At 45.9% G+C, this 22549-nt stretch overlaps 6 protein-coding genes across 6 annotated transcripts; 1 reads left to right on the forward strand and 5 right to left on the reverse strand.

Annotated features, from left to right (window-relative positions):
• Positions 1-397: 397 nt before the first annotated feature.
• Positions 398-3591, forward strand: GGS25DRAFT_505430 (putative SAC1 protein). The gene is made up of 3 exons (XM_049262232.1): positions 398-1045; positions 1108-2828; positions 2894-3591. Exons 1-3 carry the CDS (start codon positions 838-840, stop codon positions 3062-3064), a joined length of 2100 nt encoding a protein of 699 aa, XP_049112682.1. The 5' UTR covers positions 398-837; the 3' UTR covers positions 3065-3591.
• Positions 3592-4328: 737 nt separating this feature from the next.
• GGS25DRAFT_434382 (uncharacterized protein) lies at positions 4329-8687 on the reverse strand. Its single transcript, XM_049258682.1, has 2 exons — positions 8634-8687; positions 4329-8573 (listed from the first exon to the last, which is right to left on the reverse strand). The coding sequence occupies exon 2, from the start codon at positions 8338-8340 to the stop codon at positions 4582-4584; it is 3759 nt and encodes a 1252-aa protein (XP_049112683.1). The 5' UTR covers positions 8341-8573; positions 8634-8687; the 3' UTR covers positions 4329-4581.
• A 291-nt stretch (positions 8688-8978) lies between these two features.
• Positions 8979-11278, reverse strand: GGS25DRAFT_505434 (t-SNARE). Its single transcript, XM_049262233.1, has 5 exons — positions 11010-11278; positions 10853-10857; positions 10686-10786; positions 9865-10632; positions 8979-9798 (listed from the first exon to the last, which is right to left on the reverse strand). The coding sequence occupies exons 1-5, from the start codon at positions 11013-11015 to the stop codon at positions 9596-9598; spliced, it is 1083 nt and encodes a 360-aa protein (XP_049112684.1). The 5' UTR covers positions 11016-11278; the 3' UTR covers positions 8979-9595.
• A 1445-nt stretch (positions 11279-12723) lies between these two features.
• Positions 12724-14684, reverse strand: GGS25DRAFT_505439 (UPF0103-domain-containing protein). The gene is made up of 2 exons (XM_049262234.1): positions 14253-14684; positions 12724-14181 (listed from the first exon to the last, which is right to left on the reverse strand). The coding sequence occupies exons 1-2, from the start codon at positions 14411-14413 to the stop codon at positions 13362-13364; spliced, it is 981 nt and encodes a 326-aa protein (XP_049112685.1). The 5' UTR covers positions 14414-14684; the 3' UTR covers positions 12724-13361.
• A 3108-nt stretch (positions 14685-17792) lies between these two features.
• GGS25DRAFT_525059 (uncharacterized protein) lies at positions 17793-18559 on the reverse strand (the record flags this gene model as incomplete). The annotated part of the gene is made up of 2 exons (XM_049264719.1): positions 17793-18277; positions 18349-18559. The coding sequence occupies 2 exons, from the start codon at positions 18557-18559 to the stop codon at positions 17793-17795; spliced, it is 696 nt and encodes a 231-aa protein (XP_049112686.1).
• A 387-nt stretch (positions 18560-18946) lies between these two features.
• Positions 18947-20643, reverse strand: GGS25DRAFT_434470 (uncharacterized protein). The gene is made up of 2 exons (XM_049258683.1): positions 19081-20643; positions 18947-19029 (listed from the first exon to the last, which is right to left on the reverse strand). Exon 1 carries the CDS (start codon positions 20436-20438, stop codon positions 19335-19337), a length of 1104 nt encoding a protein of 367 aa, XP_049112687.1. The 5' UTR covers positions 20439-20643; the 3' UTR covers positions 18947-19029; positions 19081-19334.
• Between the last annotated feature and the right edge of the window lie 1906 nt (positions 20644-22549).

Below are 22549 nucleotides of genomic sequence, written 5' to 3' on the forward strand. Positions count from 1 at the left end.
ATAATTATTAATAAGCTTAATAGGATCGATAAAAATTAATTTAAAAATATTAAAACATTTTTAAAATATTATAATAATATTTTTTACGATAAATTTAAATAAAACGTGTAAAATATTAATAAATAATACTTATTTAAAACTAAAAAAATAACTTAAATAAAATTACTAAAAAAGATTTATTAGTTTTAAATAAATTATATATTAAAAGAAAGAAAAGGTTTAAAATTAATTTTTATAAGATAAGCCTTTTTACCTGTGTCCTTTTATCTTATCTATAGTAGGTGGCACCTGCCATAGTATCTCTTTATTATGCTTATGTAACGTGCATAAGTCTAATCCTTATTGACTTCTTGCTTAGTATGCACATATTTGCACAGTACAATACATTATAAAACCCAGAGAGCCGGGGCTGCCGATTGTTCTTAGGCGGCGGAGGCACTAGTCTGGATTCAGTAAGTAACTACGACTTGGCATTTCTATACAACTGGTTCCAGCTGTCCTAAATCCCTTTTTTAGGAAATGCACATGTCAAATGGTTCATTCGTTCATCACTGGCAGAATGATAACTTGAATAACTACCTCTGGCCTCTTTACCAAAACCTGCGATAACTTCGACTTTAAATTCACTTCAAATTTCAACCTCCACCAACACGACGCACTTTTACTGTCGTCGTCACACCCTCCTTTTTTTCTTTTCTTCTCTTACGGTCTATCCGTTTTTCCATCTTTTCCTACCTTGCCCCCCCCCCTACCTACCTCCCTACCTCCCTACCTGACCTAGCCTAGTACTATGATATGAATGCGTGCTGGTCATTGTCCACACTTCATTAGCCCATCATGACGCTTCCCTTTCGAGATATCAACGTCCACGTTGCGGCCGAATCCTATACTTTCACCTCACCCTCCTCTCCTAATGCGCCTGCTCTCATCGTTGATCGTCCTACCGGTGATGTAAGACTCAGTGAATCTACTCATTTCCCAAGCAAGCGTGTATCTCGTGTTTCTAGTATTCCTGGCATACTAGGTCTGATTAAACTGAGACTCGGTGAGTAATGCCTCCTTTATCGTCACCATTAATACCTGAGGTAAAATGCTAAACTGGCTTAGACAAATATGTCATCATCATTACCAAAGCCGAGCCCGTAGGCCGTTTAAGGGGCCATATGGTCTACAAAGTCATCTCGACCGATTTCCTACCTATGCGCGAACGACAAATCCGTGATCCCGACGAGGACCAGTTCCTATCACTACTCAAGACCTTTATCATGAAAGGCCCCATGTACTTCTCGTATTCCATCGACCTCACCAACAGCTTCCAAAGACAAGCCTCTTCGGACATTTCGAACCCGCTCTGGATGCGAGCCGACGATCGCTTCTTCTGGAATAGATTCGTCCAAACTGACCTCATCAACTTTCGGAGGACTGGCAATAGATCACAGCCTGGCCAGCAACCTGGCGCTGACCCCTATATTCTACCCATTGTGTGGGGAACCCTCGAGATCCGGCCTACGACATTCAAGAATACCCCCTTAACCTTAGTTTTAATTACCCGAAAATCACGGCATCGTGCCGGCACTAGATACTTCACCAGGGGCATCGATGAAGATGGGCATGCTGCAAATTACAATGAAACTGAACAGGTTGTTGTGCTCAACGACACTGGAAGGGGCCTGGGTGGATTCGCTGGAAGTAGTGACATGCAAAGCGGCAAATACGGCGAGGGGGCAGAGATGCAAGTATTATCCTACGTCCAAACCCGAGGTAGCATACCCGTGTATTGGGCCGAGATCAACGCACTCAAGTATACCCCTAAGCTTCAAGTCAGGGGTATCGAGACGGCCTTGGCAGGTGCCAAGAAGCATTTTGATGACCAGATCCGCATCTACGGAGATAACTACCTAGTAAATTTGGTCAACCAGTCAGGCCGCGAAAAGCGAATGAAGGATGCATACGAACAAATGGTGAAGATGTTGGTTTCTTCACCTTCAGAAAAGGTTAAGGGCGATGTGATTAGCGATGAGAAATTCCACGTCATTGAGCCTGCATCCTCGAAACAGGAGTACGATCGTGTACACTACGTATACTTTGACTTCCATCACGAGACCAAGGGCCTACAAATGCATAGGGCCATGCTACTCGTTGAACAACTTCAGGATGCTTTGATAGCACAGCAATATTTCCGTGGTGTGGATATGCCTGCCAATGGCGGTCTCGAAACTAGGAATTTCCAGACCAGCGTGGTACGAACAAATTGCATGGACTCTCTTGACCGCACCAACGTCGTTCAGAGTATGCTGGCACGATGGACATTGGACCGTATGTTCGTCGACCTCGGATTACTCCAGCGAGGGGAGACATTCGCCACTGCCGATCCTGCGTTCGAATTCCTCTTCCGAAACATTTGGGCCGACAATGCGGATACAGTCTCCAACTCGTACGCGGGCACTGGCGCCATGAAGACGGACATTACACGTCTAGGCACGCGTACCAAAGCAGGCATATTTGCCGACGGTAGGATAGCTGTGATGCGATACTATCTAAACAATTTCCGTGATGGTCCAAGACAGGATGCCTTCGATCTATTCCTAGGCGCCTACGAGCCAGCTACTGCTAACATCGGTTCTTCACTCGTGTTTGCCGACCGCCGACCAATCCTCATCCAAAGCATCCCTTACATATTTGCTTTTAGTCTATTCTTCGTATTGCTTGGCTTATTCACCAGACGTTCACCAGGCTCAACTGTATGGACTATCAGGATATTTGTCTTGTTTTGGCTCGTGGTAGCTGGATGGTGCTTCAGCTTTATTATCGGCAACGGAATGCTTTTCGTGAGTTTCTCTTTGCTTAGCGTACATATTACACTGTTGCGTATACTGACGAAAACACCTTACAGGTCAACTGGCCAAAACTCAACCCACGACCATGGGCCACTGAGGGCTATCAAGACGCCATCACCAAGGTCCGAAAAGATAAACTGCTTGGTCCCTTCGTAGCTCGGCATGAGCGTGGCCTCAGCGCCGCCCGGTATGTCAATGCCGAAGAAGGCAAGAAGAGGATTGAATAAACAGACAGACAGACAGACAGACAGACAGACAGACAGACAGACGGATATAGACAGACAGGGGGAGCCAATGGATCGAGGGGAAGTAAGTAGGCCTCCACCAATATTGTATTTTTAATCCTTTTTCTTTTTGTTCAACTACTACCGCATTGCTTCAAGGTTGTCGGCTATTCGCATACGGTGTAGAATAGGGTTTTGTGCTGCTGGAATAATCAATCTTCATAATCCTGTTTCTGTTCAATTTGAGGGTATGTTCGCTGCGTAGTTATTGGGTACCTCCTCGGCACCTACCTACTAAATCGGTGCCTATGTATTGTACCTTTACCCCAATGAATACAACTTAGCAGGGGGGGAAAGGTGTGCTATCCCCTTTCCATATAATAAGGTATGTAGGTCTACGATATCATTCAATGTTGTCTACCTACCTAAAGGTACCTGATCGTTTGGTACCTACATAGTAGGTGCACCTAATCTTGTGACCATTCAACAATAGCATTTTCACGGTGGTGTTGGACAATTTATTAGTCCTGTCTTTCATTTACTAGCATCAATATAACGGAACTAGGTGATAGTAGATATCTTAGTAGGTAGTTAGGTGGTAATATTATATTTTTACACTAAACAACAACGGAAGAAAAATCCTGGCTCTACACAAGTACTGTATCTTGTAGTATACTAACAGCTAGGGAAACGAAGTAATAGACAAATGTAGACAAGGAAAAGAAAAAAAAGTGAGATGAAAAAGGGAAGGCCCGTATAACCTCGTACAGTAACAATACACGTACACTCTGTCCTCCGTTGTGGTCTCATTTTGCTTGCTCCTTTTTTTCTCCTTTTTTGATTTGCTTTCTGTTGGTTTCCTGGAGAGCGATGATGGCAATAATACCGTATATATGCTAACCTGAGTTCCCATAGCACCCTGCTAAACCTAGGACGCCATGAATGCAATTGATTTGGTATTGTACTCAAGCCCGGTAAGGTGGGTGGTATGAGTGGATTTCGATAAAATGTCATTTTTGAGTGTAAGTATTAGCAAGTAACATGATGAACCGACAGACGGTGCAGGGGGGAAATTCGCCAAAGGGAAAGACACGATAAGGTATACATAACGATAACTGCCAAGTTTTGCGTCAGGTCTCATATATAGAAACAAGGGAATGGTGTGTGGTGAGTTAGTAGGTAGGTCGTCATCTCAAAAGATGGGAAAATAGACAGCGTGTCAAAACAAGTTTGAGAAAAAGCAGAAGCAAACAAACTAGAAAAGGGAAGAGAAAGGAAAGGAGAGGAGAAAAAGGAACGCAACCGCATGGGGTATCATCAGAGTGAAAAGCTTCATCCAAAAAGATTAATAATTCCTCCTTATTCTTCCCCTCTTGGGTGCTTGATAACGGAGTCGAGTCAAATATTGACACCTCTTTCTTCGACAGGCAAATCGACATCGTCTCCACAACCCTATGATAATTCTCTTCTTTTTTTCTCTCTTCTTAAAAGGATCGTCTTCGACTTTAGGCAGACCTCGCCTACAGCCAAAGCAACCACCTCACGACCCCCACAGCCCCTCTGCCAACTCCTAATACGACTCTGGCGACAGTTACCACAAACCACACATACCACATGAAGCCCACAAGTACCCACTCGACAGCAAGCCAGCCAGCACGACGCACCCATCTGAACCTTCTACGTCGGCGTCTGAGCATCTTGTCCATTGTATCCACGACACGCTTGACTTTTAGTCTCTGGCTATCGACTAGATCCCGACCAACCTCATCAGCCTCGTCCGTCGCGCGGCGCGTCATCTCCACAAGATCGCCTCCCACACGGTCGTGGAGCGCCTCGACGCGGCGGAGGAAGGTCGGCGCGATATCGGCCGCAAAACGAGCAATGCTAGCTTCTGAGATCTGAATAGAATGGTCGATGCTATGGGACAAGATTTGTGCCGTAACAGGGAACAGTTGGGTCTGCGGCGCGATCAAGGAGGCTTGCTCCTGAGACTTGAAAGGCGCGATATCAGCCCACGGAAGTTTTGGGCTCTTGTTATCGAGGGGGAAGATCGGGTGAGGTTCTTGTGAACGTCGTGAGATCTCCATAGCCTTGATGCCAGAGCACAAAATTAGGGTTCGAAGGCGCGCGACTTCGCGCCGAGAGATTTGGTTCCCTTGTGGTGATGATCCGCGGTTAGAGATGGACCAATGCCGGGCACCCTGTGATAACGCTCTAGATCCGAGACGTGGCCGTGCCGATATAGCTTGAGAAGGGGGTATAGAAGAGACATCGGATTCCTTTTTGGGGGATATCTCATTTGGTCTCTCAGCAAAGGTAATCGACTGGCGCTTGCGCGACTCGGCGTCGGAAAGATCTGGATCGTGATGTGTCCAGGCCTTTGTACGTTCAGGTGGTGAAGCTTTGCGAATGTCGATACGAGGTGGCTTGAGTCTATCAAAACGAGGTGATTTGACATTTCGCGAGATAGGGCTGGTCAAAACAGAGGAGTCTGTCTCTTCAGCGAGTGGTTTTTCGTGTGAAACCGTCGATTTAAACGGAGGCATGACCTCTAGATAATTCTTCTGGCGGATGCTATCACGCGGGTGTCGGAAACTGCTGCTGCGGGACAGATTAAGAGATTGCCTAAGTCTACCTCTCTTTGGCTCCTCGTCTGAGTCGGAGCTTGATGATGTTGACGAATCACTTTCGCCTTTTGAATTTTGTTTCCACAAGAGATCGGTCACTTTAGAAACACCGCCCCTTATCATTCCATCCAACTTGGCACTTCCCTTGAAGATGCCCCGTAAGCCAACTTGTTCATCGCCTTTCAGTTTAATGCTTCCCATACTACGATGAGACTTGTGGCTCTCATTTGTGGACCTCTGAACAATCTTGCGGGACAGGCTCTGAGACCTGCGCCGCTCCGGTGATTCAAACCTCTCTGCGGTAACTGCAGCGAGGTTCAGAGGTTCGGGGGGGTCAATGACTCTCTCATCATCCTTCTCACGAATCACGTAATCTCCTACGCGCTCCCGTTCTCGGCTACGATCGCGGAAGATGTTCTTGACTTTGGAGAAGGGCTTTCGGCTGGGAGATTCCGGTCGGCTTGCAGGTGGTGAGAGATCCATGCCAATGGTTGGAATTTGTGCGTTACGGCCTCGCGAAGGGGGCTGAGAAGAATACTCCAAATCCATCGATAACCTGTGACTGGGTCTAGGAACTTCCAAGCTTTGGCGTCCCGAACCTATCGGAGACTCCTGTGCTACTTTACCACGATTGATCTTGTCGTGGCTTTCAAGTGGCTCTATTCGTGAACGTCTGCGGCTATATAGTGGTTCGATTTTCTTTTCCGGTGATCCCATCCTCAATGGCAGTTCTTTAAGGTGTCTATAACCTATTTCGTTTGGATTCTCCTGTTTCTCTTTATTGGCTTCCTTTGCCAGCATATCCATGAATTGCTTTTCGAGGAGATCTGTACCGTCAGCACTAATTGTACCAGTACGATTCCGTCTCTTACGGTCGCTCTCACTATCAGACGTGTCTGATAAGGAACCCTTTCTGAACCTCAGGAAGTCATGATGGTTATGCGAGACCCCGCTCTGTTTATGGTGTAGGCCTCTAAGGTCTTGAAGTTTCTGCCGAGCGCGATCCCGAGCACTAGCATGAGAAACATCAAACTCAGGTTTATATGGGCTGATCAGGTCAGGTTCAGAACCAAGAACGGTATCGCCAACATCATCGTCCTTAATGAATGTAGAAACAACAGTTTCAGTCCCCTGTTGCAATGCTGACGTCTGAGGTTCGGGTTTGTGCGGAAAGACTTTTAAATAATGGCGGTCTTCGATAAGATACTTATTGTCTCCCTGTTCTAGCCAGTATATGTCTGCTAGCATGTCTGCAGGGTCAATACTCCAGTCAATTTTTGGTCTTTTTGGCCTTGTTGTTGATATAGGTCGTGGTAAATTAGAAGCAGGGAGCTCTTGATCGAAATTCTCATGTGCCCCTGGGAATGGAGGAAGCGAAGCGGGGCCACCAAGACCTGACTTAGCTGCAGAGGAAGCAGCTTCGTCAACCCAATTTGAGACCATCGGAATATCTGAAAAGCCCAGCGCTTCACCATCGATAACCCTACGTTCCCGAGCTCGAACTTTCCTATTTCGAATGTATTGAAGAGGATTGTAGTTTCGACCTAATTGAATTTGCAAAGACCCCGTTAAAGGAGACTTCGTATTCGTAGGAGATGTTGAGAAGTTAGATGATGATGGTCGAGACAACCCATTTTGTTCAAGGGGGGAGATAAATTGTAACAGCCTTCGATACTGAGCCATCAATTCTAGATATTCTCTAGCCTTCTGGGAGCGATTCAGTGTTGAAGATGAGAAATGATATTTATAACCACTCTCATGATCAAAAGCAGATTGAAGCGGGCTCGGTATTTTGGAAGCGGACGCAGGCCTTGGTGTTAAAGCTTTGTCGGGCTTTGGTGAAATGGTACGAGATGCTCTCCTCTGCTGCTGTAGATGCTGCTTAATATTAGGCCCAGCGGGACTTTCAGGAAGCTGAGCCAGGCGTGGAGGTATAGGGGTTGAAATGTTCCTTCTTGCTGCCAAACGTCTTGACTCGCTCAAGTTAAGAGCCATGTTCACGATCTGAGTAGAGTCGACATCAAGCGGTGACGGAGTCGATCGTCGAGTCGGGATTCTTGATGATCCCTGAGAGTCCTGCGACCCCTGTGAGTTTTGGGAGTATCGTCTTCCATTGTCAGCAAGCCTGCTTAGGGTTCGTATTCCTTGGCCATCACTCGATCTCCTTCCATCCTCAAGATCGATGCCCAGCCCCGCTCGAGTAAAACTTGTCGTATTTGACTTGTCTGGTGTTGTTTTTGGTCTACGGTTATCTACTGGTATTCGAGATCGTCTACGGCCGTCATCTCGACTCGCCGATCTCGTTTTGGATGGGTTATCCAACATGGTGTTAGAAAGAAGGAAACCGCCACTCGATCGGGGCTTATGCGATCGACGTCTTCGGTGTGCTTCATGATTGGAGTCTTTATTTCCCGGGCTCTGTGTGTGAGGAGTCGGCTTGGATTTGTCGAAGTCGGTACGAGATTGGGCCAAGGTGGTCGTGATCGTAGGGCCATCGAAGCTAACGGGTGGGCTAGATTCGCCAGTCTCGTAACTACCATAACTGCGTGACGATATTGGTGTTGATAATCGATGTTGGGAATGGTGAGGGACGCTAGGGTTCGCGGGTGAATCGGCATCGTGTTCTTTCATCGCGCCCATGGCGTCGGCCATATCAATATTCCCCCTCCCCTCACATACCAAGTGATGTTTTTTTTTAACAATAATCTAAATGGTAATGTGCTATCGCTTTTGAGGTATCCTATGGACAAGTCTGGACATTTTCAATACTTGAGAAGAAAGGGTTTCGAAATCCCTGATAATAGGAGCTTGCGATAGTAATGCAAATGACGAGACCAACGAGACCAAATTCGGCAGCGCAGATCCCCGAGGGTTTAAGCGGATACCTCTTGCTGGTTATTAGTTTAAGCGTTTTTTGTTTGTTTTTTTGGTCTAGGTAATATTACCTGCGTCGAATGGAGCCTTCTCAAGACTCGTCACTCGTGGACAAGAAAGATGATGTCTACAGATGGAGCGGTCGCGGTTCGCGGTAGGCCCAAAACTTACTAGGATCCTCCCGTTGCCCCCCGTTAACTTTATTTAGGGGACCCGGTTGCCGGTATTAGAATGCATGTGAAGTGGAGAAACTACCCAGGCAAGTGCATTAATTTACCTAGGTAACTGCATACGGGAATATTGTCTTAGCAAGGTCCATATAAGCTCGCATATGTACATACTAATATCAACGATGAATGGGCTTTCACATACATAGTACTATGTAGCTGGTAGAAGTCTTTTACCAAACAATGGTACATACATACCTGTGTAAATCTAACATGTCACCACTCATCAAATAACAATCTAATGCGTGTCGAGTCACACTTTACACGTCTAGCTCAGCTACATTTCATGACACAAGCTTCTGTAAATCAGTATTACGTACCTGGGATCAAGTGCATTGCTATGTCACAAGAAACATTAGTTCCGTACGCATCAACACAACATGAAAAATGAAAACCTCCAATCAATAAAAAGTATGCATAAGTCTTGACGCCGGAAAAATGCAATCAACTCCCATCTCCAAGTCTGCCAACGAACAAGACTTGAAAGTACAAAAAGACTAATTTTGGTGGATGGGAGAATCAATCCACTCCCCCATCTATAATGTTACGTACCTATCCAACCCCTTTCCAACCGCCTTCTCTTGATCTAATACCTATTCATGTTCTAGATCAACACCGACGTATCTACTGATCTGGCTTCAAATTACACTTCTAGTTAGGATTCGGAGTTAAATATGTATAGTCGACATGAGTAATAGGATATGAAGTGAACACCGAACACCAAAGAAATTGCGTGCCTAGTTCGAATGTGTGGCAGATAATCTTCCAATCGGGTCTGCCTTGCATTTTCACTCAGATGCATTCAATTATGACGTAATAGAAAATCCCAGCGTCAGATCCCTCGGGTGAGATCTCGCAGCAAGTATTTGAGGGACTGCGACGTTTTCGAACCAAGACCGAGCATTTGGCTGCAGGAGGCTTCGCTTCGCCGCCGGGGCGGCAGGCTTGGCGGCGTTATTGATCGAAACGTATACGGCAACAACGATGACAATAATCGCAATGATAAGAACTGATAAAAGTGAGCATGCTGTCTCTCGAAATGGCCATACAAAGAGAAACAAAAGAAAAAACATACCGACGATTCCCAGGCAGATCCACTTCTTCTTGCGCGTAGCTCGGGCAGTGTTAACAGCTGTACCAACTTCCATATTACCCTTGTCGAGATTCTCTACGACCTCTTCGGCCTTCTGCTCAATGTTGGCAATGGGAACCTCTTGTTGTATGATCAAGGTGTCCATGTCTTGGAATAGCTGGGCGAGTTCAATCATCTGCTGCTCAATCTTTTTGAGTTGGGCATGTCGATCTTGCACGGCGCTTAGAACGGACTGGGCCTGTCCGCGGCGATTGCTCTGCATTAATGCTTGCTGGAAAACCTGACCACCAGTCTGATCCTCAACAGCAGCTCGCACTTCTTCCTCGTCGGCGTCAGGCCGCACGATACGGTATTGTCGCGCCATTTGCTCTTGGGTCTTCTTGCGGAAGGCCGACTCGACACCCTGGTAGGCTCGGATAGCATCCTTCAATCTAGTGTCGACGCGACGAACTTGTTGGGTATACTTCTGCTGGCTCTCGGGGTTGCTCTTGAGTTGTCGTACTCGGTCGGTCAAGGCTCTATAGTGAGCCATGGTCTCGGAGCTAAGCGCATCAAGTTGACGGTTGGTATTGCTCGTGGCAGATGCATCTGCATCATCGAGAGCTCTTTGCTGGAGCATTCTGAGTTGGTCGAGGTTTTGGTCAATCATATCGATCCCGCGATTAATTTCTGAGACCTCGTTGAGGACGTTTTTCGGGCTTCCAAAAGAGTGGCCCTGGTCGGCGAGCAAGGCCATCTCGACATTGTTTGCTATGCTTCATTAGTGGGTTTTCGCGTATCTATCTCGCGACAACACAACATACCACCGTATTCATCTCGTCCCATATTGGGGCCGCCGTAGCCACCACCATTGCCACCAATTTCATTTTCCCGCTGGTCGAAGGGGTTTTGTTGCCCGCCGTATCTACATTAGTCAGTTATTGTTGCGGGTGTATTTTCGCTGCTCCAAATAATAATAGGGGTAACTAACCCGTACTGTGGTTGTGCCATAATGTTCGTTAGCAGATTGTCTATGTTGGAAATAATAATAAAACAAGAGTTTGAAGAGAAAACACGAATATAAGGGGAAAGGGCAATTGGGCTTTTTTTCAGTGACTGATGAAACACTCAAGGGGTGAACTTCTTACACTCATCGTGCTTCAGGGCTTTGTCTGCTAAGGAAGCAGACTTGGCTAGCCTGAAGGGATTGACTGTTTGGTATGGGAATGTCTGGCGCAGGAACCCAGGGATATCGATATTAATTGTCTGTTTTGAGGGTAACAGAATAAAAAAAAAAGCACAAAAATTAAAATATAAAAAGAACCAACACAACAACAATGAAGCTTCGCAGTGAAAAAGGATAGGAAGATCGTGTAATAATAGGTATGTTTGGGTTAGCAAGAACTTTGGAAGTAAGCTGACAGCTGAAGGAAAAGGGTCTTGAAGAAACTAAGGCTAAGCCGATACACTACTAGCGTAAATACCTACCTAGGGTAGCGTAGGTAATAGATGAGGCACTAAAAGCGGGTAAACGCTCATTCGGGCAATGCACCAAGCCAGACCTGAGCCAATCGTTTCTCGATTTTGTATCGTTCTGAACAGCCACTTGGATGTTGTTGGTTTAGAAGGACCCAATCTCTAACGGTGTACACTACACTAGGTTAGGTTACTAGGTACTGTCACTACATAGTTACATGTATTGTACATCTGGATGGGTACATAAATAGATTCCGTCGAATCCTTTCAAGCCTTGGCATCCGTGATGCACTTACATACATACATATGTAGAATTTATATGTATACATACGTAGTATGTAAAACACTTCATAGGTAAGATGCAAATTGATTATACGACCATTAAGACTACTGATTGTATAGTACCTAGTATCTGGTATTCTTGGAACATTAGATTTTCTAATAAACGCTAATAGGCCTGTTGGGTACCCGCCGGTGAGATTGGATGGCAGGGCAATTCCTAGCTTAGGCTATGTGCAAACAGGGAAGTACGGCGTAGTAAAGGTCATCTTCCAAACTTCAATGTTTTTTTAAGTCCTGACTTAACTAACTACCCTACGTACCCTAGGCAGGGTTATGTATGTACATAGCTCAAGCCATTGAAGCCTCAATCGTAGGCTCTGTGATAGTAGGGAGTCACCTATTAAAGCAACATGGCAGTCGCATGGAAAACTCAAGAGCCCCATCTTTTTTAATGCACACAGCAACTCACGATGCTGACAAGGGCGACTTTCGCTTCGGCTTGCGAAGATCCACGAATGGCCAACTAGGTCAGACATCAGCCCTGCATACTAACATTGAAGCTGTACATTAGCTCGTCTACCTAGTAATACAGCCATCACATAACTACTATGTAGATACTGATAGGGACCTCCAACGGCGCTAAGGCCGTGTCTTGGAAATACAGCCAGGTTAAGCCACGCGATAGATGATGGAGAGGAATTCTTCAATGATATATTTATTGTCCGTTAGTCTTACACAACCCGGTAGGGAAGATCACGGATGAAGTGTCAGATCTGCCCCTATCGTGGTATTATCCGTGCATATTCAACAATTCCCGTTTCAATTACATATGTCGATCCATACCAATTGAACCCTTGCCACCCAGGGTAGGCTACGAAGCATTTTAGTGTAAATATTCTCCGAATCGCCGTCTCGCCCAACTATCGACACATTCAACGGCTGACAACGGCCAGGCACTCGGATCTTAAATAATTATCAGGTAATTATTCATCATGCCCTTGAGAGTTAGGTGTGAGCCTAGGTAGGTACTTCTTTGTAACTATGTACAACTATCGCAATACTAGGTTTGTATTGTTCGACTCTTCGGTTGTTCGTAGTTGCAGATGTTAGCTCCGTTAAATTCAATATTGGAGAATCAAAATCCTCGCATTGTAACACGCCTTGATACCGAATATATCATGTCCCCCGGTGACGATATTAGCCCACACCATAATAAGACTGAGAAAGGTTCCTCGATATTCAGGCCCAGAGCTACGTAGATTTAACGGGACTATCAAGAATACACTGGCCACTCCACGGCCTACATCATCTTGGTTTAGTATATGCAACATAGATGCCCGCCTGAACTAACAGCGAGCTTAATAGGAACTGCCACCCCCTTGACCGACATAAAGAGCCCAATGGTACAATCATGTGCAGCTTCATCAGCCCTAGCCATCGCGGATTAACTACTGTCAGCTATTACACAGGGTAACCAGGTGTTATCCCACTCGCCAAATAAGTCCAAATAGCAACATCTTGTGTCTAACGGGGTAGGAACTTCGGGAATTTTACTCAGTTCAAAATTGGTAAAGCTAGCTCTAGCCTCTAGACAGTTACTTGGAGAGGCAGTTTATAACGGCCAATCGATTTTAACCCTCAGCCGCATCTTCTGATCTAACTTGATGGAATGTGGACTACGCGTCTGCTTATTCGCATATCGCCCCCTCTCTTCACCAGGGCATGTCCTCAACCACTTTTTATCAAATAATTGCATAAGCAGACGCATAGCTCACGCTCGAGTCGGAGACATCCTCGACCAAGTTGCTCCGCTGGTACTGCACGAACTTGAAGCGATACTTGCCCTCCTCCGGATTCTCCTTCGCCAACTCCTCCAGCGCCGCCATCATGACACCAATAGGATGTCGTCCGCACACCGTGTTTTTGGTCAATCGGAGGTTGTCAACGAACTTGTTGTGGTCGCCGGACTCAACCGCGTCCATGGCCAGATGGTCCACCTGCTTAATGCTCTCATGTATGGGCGGGTTTGTGGGGATTGCTGTTTTTCTGGACAGAGACTGTAGCTGCTCAACCTTGCCTTCGGGCGCGTATGCCGTATAGCTGAACCGCGAGCCCCAGTGACAAAAATCGGAGCTCACAATGAAAGCATTATCGGGGTCTTGTAGATAGGGCGCCAATATCTTACCAAACTCTTTTTCTTCTGCGCCGTTGTTATCCCCGACGAGGATCGGTACGATGGTAGGGAATTCAGTGTCGGAGGCAAACGTCTGCGTTAAGCGTTTATAAAGATACGGTAGGTGCATCTCAAGCGAGTGCTCGTCGACGTCGCTTCTTGAAGGGATATCCTGGAACTTGCCCGTGTCACGTAGCTCCTGGATAACTTTTTCGTCCACCGTCAAGTCGCCGAACGGGGTGCCGTATTGGGCGAACTTGGTAAGAGCACACCCGCGAAGATAGTATGTATGTGAGGGTCCAAGGACGAAGACTCGCTTAGCTTTACTGAGGTCAAGAGCCTTGTAGGCCCAGGCTGCACATGGCCCCGAGTATGAGTAGCCTGCGTGCCTTTGGGGCGTTGCTAAAGTTAGGAGTTCTGTGGTTCACACAATAAAGGAACAGCAGGAAGTAACACGTACGGAGCAATGACGACCTTAGCATAGGGAATCGGTAGGCTACTGCCGTTGAGAGAGCTCGGGACCTGGCTTAGGAAGCTGTCTAGCTGGTTAGATAAGGTATCCGGGACCCCATCGTACCAGCTATATGCATGACTGGCCTCTCGAGTTCCTTTTTGCTTCATCGTGTTTTTTGCTCAAGAAGTTGGTGTATTATGAAACGCTACGAAAGATGCGATGAAGATGTACAAACGAGCGAATGTAGGATACATAGGGTTCAATGTCTGTACGTATTATAGTTGAATGATAACATTGAGGTCTTGAAGTACCTAGGGTACGTAATAATGCCTACCTACATACCTAGTAGTACTAGGTAGGGTACGTACATGATGTACTTACCTACCTCCAGATGTCGTTGCCCCGCGTTGTTTAACTTGGTTAGCTTACAACGTAGATTGGAAACTGCGCAGGTGGTCCATCATTAGTTATGGTTACCTGAATAACTATTATCTATCCTTTATGTACATATTTTAACAACTTGAATTAATGGATGAGTTATGCCCACCTTAGGTAGGTAGGTACTTTTTATATCGTGCCGAGAATTATTACATACATGGATTTATTACTCATTTCCAGCTTATACCGTTCTAGTTCTTGACTTTTCGCTCACTTTTACAGAGAGTAGTTTTAGTCTCAACTTAGTAAATTGTTGCGATTGATGTAAATAGACGGTGTTCGACATTTACTTAGTTTACACTTGTACCTTTTTCATCAGCCACACATGAAGCTATCGCACGGGCCGGGTGGAGCATTGTCCTGACCGCGGTGAGGATAACCCGGAAGGCAGCTTGATCCTCCCCTTGCTGTCACATGACAGCGCTCAACCGAAGAGTTCGATCAATGGCCAAGTAGGCCGACTATCTGATCGTCTCGGGAGGGGTGAGGCCAGCCTTGTTGTAGTATAAGGGCTTGTCAAAGATGGACACCTCGCTTCACAACAGCAATGATAATTCATAGTTGACAGCTGGGCGTATGGACACCTCGACGAGGACTTGGTAAGGTAGGGGACAAGAGCATGTGTATCCGAGCAAGGGGAAATGTTCAGATTACCTTTCCAACATATTTCCATGAAGGGTTATCAAGTGTCTGCCCGGGATGATATAGGGGGTTACATGGAATAAAGATAGCATGCATGTATATGTAGCTTGTATAGCCTCTATATCCTTGGGGAGATGTTGGAGATCCCGGCGCAATAACGACGTTCTGCGTTTTCTAAGTTCCGCCTGATGACAGAATGAATGAATGTGGAAAATAGAAGATTGAATATGTCCATGAATATTCTACCCTAGGTAGGTAGGGTCATCCTACAGAGATAAAGGAAAAGAGAAGATGAAGCAAGATTTAATTTGACTATTGCCGCATGGCCGTATTTTCCTCGCAAGTAACGAAAGGAGGCTATCACGGCCCATATAGTACCTTAGGTATATAGCGTTATATTAACCCGGCGTCCTTGCCTTGTCTGGGTATGGTATAAAATCACTTTCAACCCCCTATGCCATGTAAGTTGACGCATCTGTCGTATTTAACTTGGCATACCTGCTGTCTTTCATATATTGGACTTCAAAGTTGCCCGTCTACAATACAGTGTTACTTTGCTTAACGTACCTGCTCTATGTATAATATGACCGGGCATAAACAATAGACGTAAACCCTAAACATAACCCAAAGTACCTGCTTTTTCATATTATAGCATACCCCCCTACTATGTACTTTTCCTAACCCTCAACTGCTAACATTGAACTACTTCCCTTTCATACAAAATTGAAGTACCACAAGATGTAGAAGTTCAAGGCTTTACATAATGAGTTGAAATGTGTGAGTTTTTGATGGCCTTAAAAGCCTAACCGCATATCCGACTAGACAGATGGTTTACTAGGTTTGAGACCTTGGGTAATTAGGTATAGATACCTAGTTATCCTACCAAGGACACTATGCATGTACGCAAGTTAGTAACATCAGTAACCGTGCGACGTTGAGATCTACTAGGTAGATGAAAGGGTATCACGTGAGAACATTATAGGTTAAATAATCATAAGGATAATATATCCCCTTAAGTAGCATAAAGCAACAGCAGACACACCGTTACTAAAATTAATAGCAGATACATCCAAGCCAATTTACCCACCGCCCCATAAATCTATTATCCAATAAAATCAACAAATTCTATAAATACTTAATTTACCACTTATTTTGGCATATGCCACTTGTACCAACAATACTTAAAATTACATAAAGCCACATTACAAATGCCACATCAAAATCGTAACTTAATGTTTACCATACTTTCTGGCATCAGCTTTGTTTACCATTCAGCTTTAATCTTCGACGAAAACGTCCCCAAATAACTATGGTTTCCTTGACAAACTTACCCCTTACAAATCGTTTAAAAGCCGCTTTTGCGTACAGATACGGACGAGCCGTAAAAAAGAATAGCCTCATCTAAGATACGGCTTATCCAAGTCGCGTATCGTGATATTTCTCGGTAGGATATTTATCGAAATAAATAGCGTACCGGTTTTAGGATTGGAAAAAGCTTTAAGACGACGTATAGCTAGATTGATATCGTCAGTTTAAGTGGCGCCCTTAAAAAACTAATTATCGAAATCATACTCAATTACAATTACACCAAACGCCAGAATAACCTAACGCCGGCCAGCTTTATATTATACCGCGTTATATTTGAAGAAAAAATAGATCAATATATGAGGTTTTGGGTAAATGTGGGAATAATGGATTGAAAACGATATACTAAATGTTATTTTTAGTAACGGTATGTCTGCTGCTGCTTTATGCCACTTAAGGGGATAGTATAACGCTTAGACAGCTGCTAAGTCTTGGTATTTACTTTGACAGTTAGGAAGCACTTGCAAACTTGGAATACCCACAGCTCATTAACAGTCACTGTTTGTGATATTTGGGGACATCTTCAGAGCCAGCTAAGGGGGAACCTCGTAAATTTGTGCAGGTTATATATAAAGATAAGGCTAAGTAGATGTTTGCGTTACATAAACTGCCCACTGTTAAGATATAGGCCCGACGCTACCGGCGAGTCTGGAAGAGATGGAAATCATCGGTGGTCTTATCTACGGCGCAAACCGTACACATTGCAATTAGCCTTATGAAACACCTTCCGCATGGCTGCTTGTACACAGCACAAAATCCTGTTACGTTACTAGGTGCCTGGGTAAATGATGAGATATCTTCCGTTGTAAGAATTTCACAATAGGGGGGGAGAAAAACGCCTATATACCGAAGTAAACAAAATAATGGGAAAAATTGGACGAAAATGAAACGTGGTGCCTTTATTAGGGACTTATAACGGGATATCTTAACTTGATCCCTACTGAGTAAAGGCAAGTGCTGAATCCATCTAACTCCGGCGCTTACCCAGCCTTCTCTTCTAAATGCTCACTCGAAGCTGACCAATCCAGGATGCCCCTCAAATGCACATTCTAGAGGCCCCTATATTTTCTTTTTCTGAATCATATCCCACCCCTTGACAAGCTAATGAACTCTCACGCCATTTACTCCAGCCCAGCCGAGGCCACCAACCCAGACTTTCTTCCCGGCACATATCAAGCATCGTCGCTGCTGGGCCAAGTTGGTAATAGAGCAATGGGAGCAGACGTGTTTTCCGCAGGCAGTGCAGCTCGTCGGGGCTTCTGCGCCAAAACCATCCATATCCATGGAGTCATCATCACCCGCCCCTTCCCGAAGCGCTTGACCACAGTCCTCGCAATTGGTCGGCCCATCGTAGACTAGGTGATCAACAGAAGGTAGTGCTGGATTGTTCGAAGAAGCTGTCGAGCTAGGTAGCTTCCAAAAGTTGTGCAGAGATGCCTGAGCTCCTTGAGAAGGTGTCATCGGGGCCTGAGGCTGGGCCTCCGGTTGCGGCTGGATGGTAAGGTTGCCTAGTTGACAGAGTTGTAGGTGATTATGGTGTGCGATGTGCTGCTTCTGGGCCGTGTAAAGCATGCTCAAGGTGCGTTCTATGGTATATTTTGTTGAGAAGCTGCTCATTTGACTAAATTTGGGGGGTGGGGAGGAGTATGAAACGTACGATGGATTTCCTCGTCCGAGGGACGGTTGTTGCGAAGGCGCTTACGGGTACGGCTGGGCAGATGAGCAGGTGTGGTGCTTCGTAGGGGTGACGTGTTATTATCGCTATCCATGTCCATCATTATGAATTGGTCTGGCCGTGATGGCGAGCTGAAAGCGCTACAGGAATTGAATGAGAGCTCTGATCCAGAGCGCTTGCGCTTGAAAGCCATTGTGATGATTTAAAAGGTTAATTTGGCACAATATTAAAAGGACTATAAAGTTGGGGATATGAAGAGTATATTGGGGAATGATGAAGAGGAAGATCAGGCTAGTTAGTGTTTAGTGTTTTGGGTGATGAGGTGAAGATAGGATTAGATAAAGTCAATGACTGGAGGGTAAGATGGAAAACTGAGAGGTTCAATTAAGAAATGGTCCTTTTCAGCTTTGTGTCACAGCACTAAAAGTAGGATACTGAAGGTACTAGCTTTACTGTGCCAGTGCACTTTCCCCTCCTGAGTTCTGCCCTCTTATTTCGTATTGCCAGTCGTACCACGAAATTGTGAAATGGCTGGAAATCGCGACCTACTACTAGTAGTAGTCGCGCCATAGAAGGCGCGAAGACTACTCAATTATAGCGCGTCTCGTTCGTGTTAATTGAATGCCAAGCCTTTCACTTACCTAACCTAGAGTACTTCTCTATCTTATCCCTGGTTAGTATCTCCACCTACATATATTATATGGACATACACACCTTCGTGGAGTAGATAGTCGTCCAAGTTGCCAACTGGAATCCAGTCCAATATTCTCGAGATCTTCAATTCCCATTCTTCTAAAGAAGCCATGTGAAAATGATACTGAAGTAGTCCAAATATCATTTATAAAATTGAATAAGCTCATACTATCATATTTATATCCTTGTATCCTTGCTAAACCTTATTTATATCTTCGATCTATCCTGAAATAATCAGACTCGCTCCCTTTATCCCCTTTATACATACAAGCACACTACAATATGATCGCGCCCAATAGCACAGCAAATGATGCGGCTCCCATGCACAACAGTGGCGAGGATAATCCAGTTGTGCCTGTTGCCATATTCGTAGTCGGAGTAGCAACCGTGGTACTTGCAGCTGCTGAAGCGGCGGACGACGCGGCGGATGAGGCAGCGGAGGCAACCGAGTGAGCGCTTTGAACAGCCGAGGAGGCTGCAGACTGGTCACTGCCAGTAGCAGTAGAGGCAACGCTCTCAGCGCTAGCAACAACATCGCTAGCACTCGAAACAGCGGCGTTGGCTGAAGATACAGCAGCCTGGCCGGCCGTGGAGGCTACACTCTCAGCGCTATTGACCACAGAGGTGGCTAAGCTTTCAGCACTGTTGGCTACGGAAGTGGCCAGGCTTTCTGCACTGTTTGCAATCGTTGAGCCGAGGCCTTCGGCGCTGGTGGCCACCGAGTTGGCAAAACTATCGGCGGAGCTGGCAATGCTGTTTCCGACCGACTCCCATGATTGGCCTAGCGATTGCCCGGCACTGGCCCAAGAGCTTGCCAAACTTTCTGCCGAATTAGCAACCGATTGCCAGTCTTGACGTCTACCAAAGTGGCCTGCAATACTGTTGGCAATCGCCACGACCTCGCTGGCGGCTGCCTCGGCTGCAGACTCTGCAACCTCCCATGCTTGTCGTGCATGCAGAATATCTCGTTTATCGAAGTGTTCTGCTATGCTGCTTGCTGCCGCATCTATCTCGCTTGCGGCTGCTTCGGCTGCCGATTGAACGTTGTCCCAATCCTGCCGTTCATCAAGCTCGCGTCTCCCATACTGAGCCGCTATGCTGCTAGCCGCCGCTGCCGCCTGGCTAGCGGCGGCCAAAGCAGCGCTTTCCGCTTGTTGCCAACTTCCACCTTGTCCCTGTTGTGCTGCGATCGAACTAGCCCGTGCTTGCGCTGCACTGGCTACGGCGAGTGCCGAGGATAGAGAGGCCTGCCAGGATTGGCGTCCCTTCAAATTCTTCAATACAGGAGCAGGTGTGATCATGGCATCCCGAGGAACTTGCTCGGCAACGTGGGCTACGGCTACTGTAGCCATGATAAGCGAGGCTGTGATGAAACGCATGGTGTCTGATTGAATAATTATGTTTTTTTCTAAGCTGTAGGTGAAGTGCTAGAGTCTTGTGTTTATGAGAGCGGCCTGTCTAAAGTAAGTGAGAGAATCTCTTTTCTTTATACATCCATATGGATAGCTTACGAGTAAATCATCAAAGGAAAGTCCCCTCAAACTTGAGACTTGCCTTACGGTTTAAGCCGAGTCTACGTATGTAGTGTTTGTCTCACTTTGTCATACCGTACCTATGTTGTACATGAGAACTTTCGTCATGAATCAAGCTTGTAGTAATGTGGACCATCTAGATTCAGAAATAATATTATTAATCCACATAATGTATCGGAAGGCTACCTGCTTGAACGAAATGGAACCGTCCTGAACGGCCAACAGCAATGGAGAGGTTGGGGTTGGGTGGGATACATATTAGGTGTGTACCTCCCGCTGCAGCCGCGCCAAGGTAGGATATCGGTTCTGCCAAGTTGCGGAATGATGACGATGCGGGCCGGTTGGCTGCGTGCCTGGTGCTTCAGCTAACAAGCCATGTCCCGGACTGTGTTGCGTTAGCTCGCAGACCATCACCACCAATAGAGATCCAGAGAAATCGTGGGATGTCGTATTACATGTAGATTAAAGATCAATGATATGTATATGCTAGTTCGATGGCGCTATCCCCTTGCTTTGCCACTCTGTGTCCTGTCCACGTACCAAGTACCTACTTCAACAACGGTAGGTACTATACATGTACTAGTTACCTCACTCATTCAAAGTAAAAAGAAAAGAAAAAAACTTCGATGAATACCGTTACTCTTGTCTTGGTTATTTTATATCCCGTTACGCTAACCTGGAAATTCAGCATGTGACTAGCCACCTTTAGACACAAGGGAGATCAGCGGCGTTTCCCAAGCATTACCTTCATACCCGACGTAGACTGGGCGGCCTGGCTTTAGACACGGCACGATTTGATCCGACGGCAATTATCCACGCCGATCGGGCCAAGGGCATCGTGTATCTTTGGTTCGGCCGTGATCTAGGTTCCACGGTATAAGCGGTATAAGCGTAGGCTAGCATAACATCTCGACTTACCAAACCAAAGGTATCGGTAACATTTAGGTTGGGCGTGAATATCTAGAAGCTTTACTGCTCGCACAACGTCCTTCATGGTACTGTAGTCTAGGCTTCCCAAATATACCACAATTTCAACAAGTAAGCAGTGGCACACCGGTAAGGACTTGCTTTTCTTCACTAATACGCCATGCTATTGTTTACCTATGTATGTACGGCTAGCACTCATATGTACCTAGAAAGGGTTGTTTTGTTTTGATCCACTAGAAGCTTGCTTGGCTTATAATAATAGACCACGCATAAGCTCGCAGAGACAGTTCCTAAGATGTATCGATTGCCTGCTGTTGCTACATTAAATCTTTCATCGTTTACCTGGTAAGTGTATTGCCCCGTCTCGCCTTCTCGGAACCTCCCTTGACCAATATTAGTTATTCTTGTTAATTGTATTTCATTGATCCGCCAATGACTGAGGGCAAACGTTTAATCAAGATTGGGCCCGAGACCATGGATCTGGACTAGGGATCCATGGGGTGCCGAGCTCTGCCTATTTCACTGCAGTGTAACATTGGTTAGACGTCTGTAGTAGGTGGGTAAAAAGGTAGGCAACTAACGAACGATACGAAGGTAGGGTACTATGTTTGTATGAAACAAAAGGAATACGCTGGCAGACAGGCAGGCAGGCAGGCAGACAGACAGGCACGGATGCTATGTGACGTTACAGACAATGAGAGCCGCAACGCAAGAGATGCCTTATGGAGTCACCAGTTCATCTCGCATACACAGGTATGTTGCGCTGTACGCATACCTAGGTACTAGGTAGATTTATATCTAGGTAGATACCTTGTATCTAGTGAGCTTCATGTGGTATGACAACGCCTCCCCGGTGGTTATCACGAGGTGGACCCGTATCACCACCTTCTTGATGTTGCAACAGCTCCCTACCTGCCTAGGTAAGTACAAATAGATCCGATTTGGCGCAGGTACTTCTGAGCAAAAAACCTTCTGTATCTATCAACACCAAGTAGGCGGGCAGGTAAGGCTGAACGCCTTCGTTTCCAACT

This window comes from Hypoxylon fragiforme (assembly GCF_022984875.1).
Source record: "Hypoxylon fragiforme strain CBS 206.31 chromosome Unknown GGS25scaffold_9, whole genome shotgun sequence".
NCBI lineage: Eukaryota > Fungi > Ascomycota > Sordariomycetes > Xylariales > Hypoxylaceae > Hypoxylon > Hypoxylon fragiforme.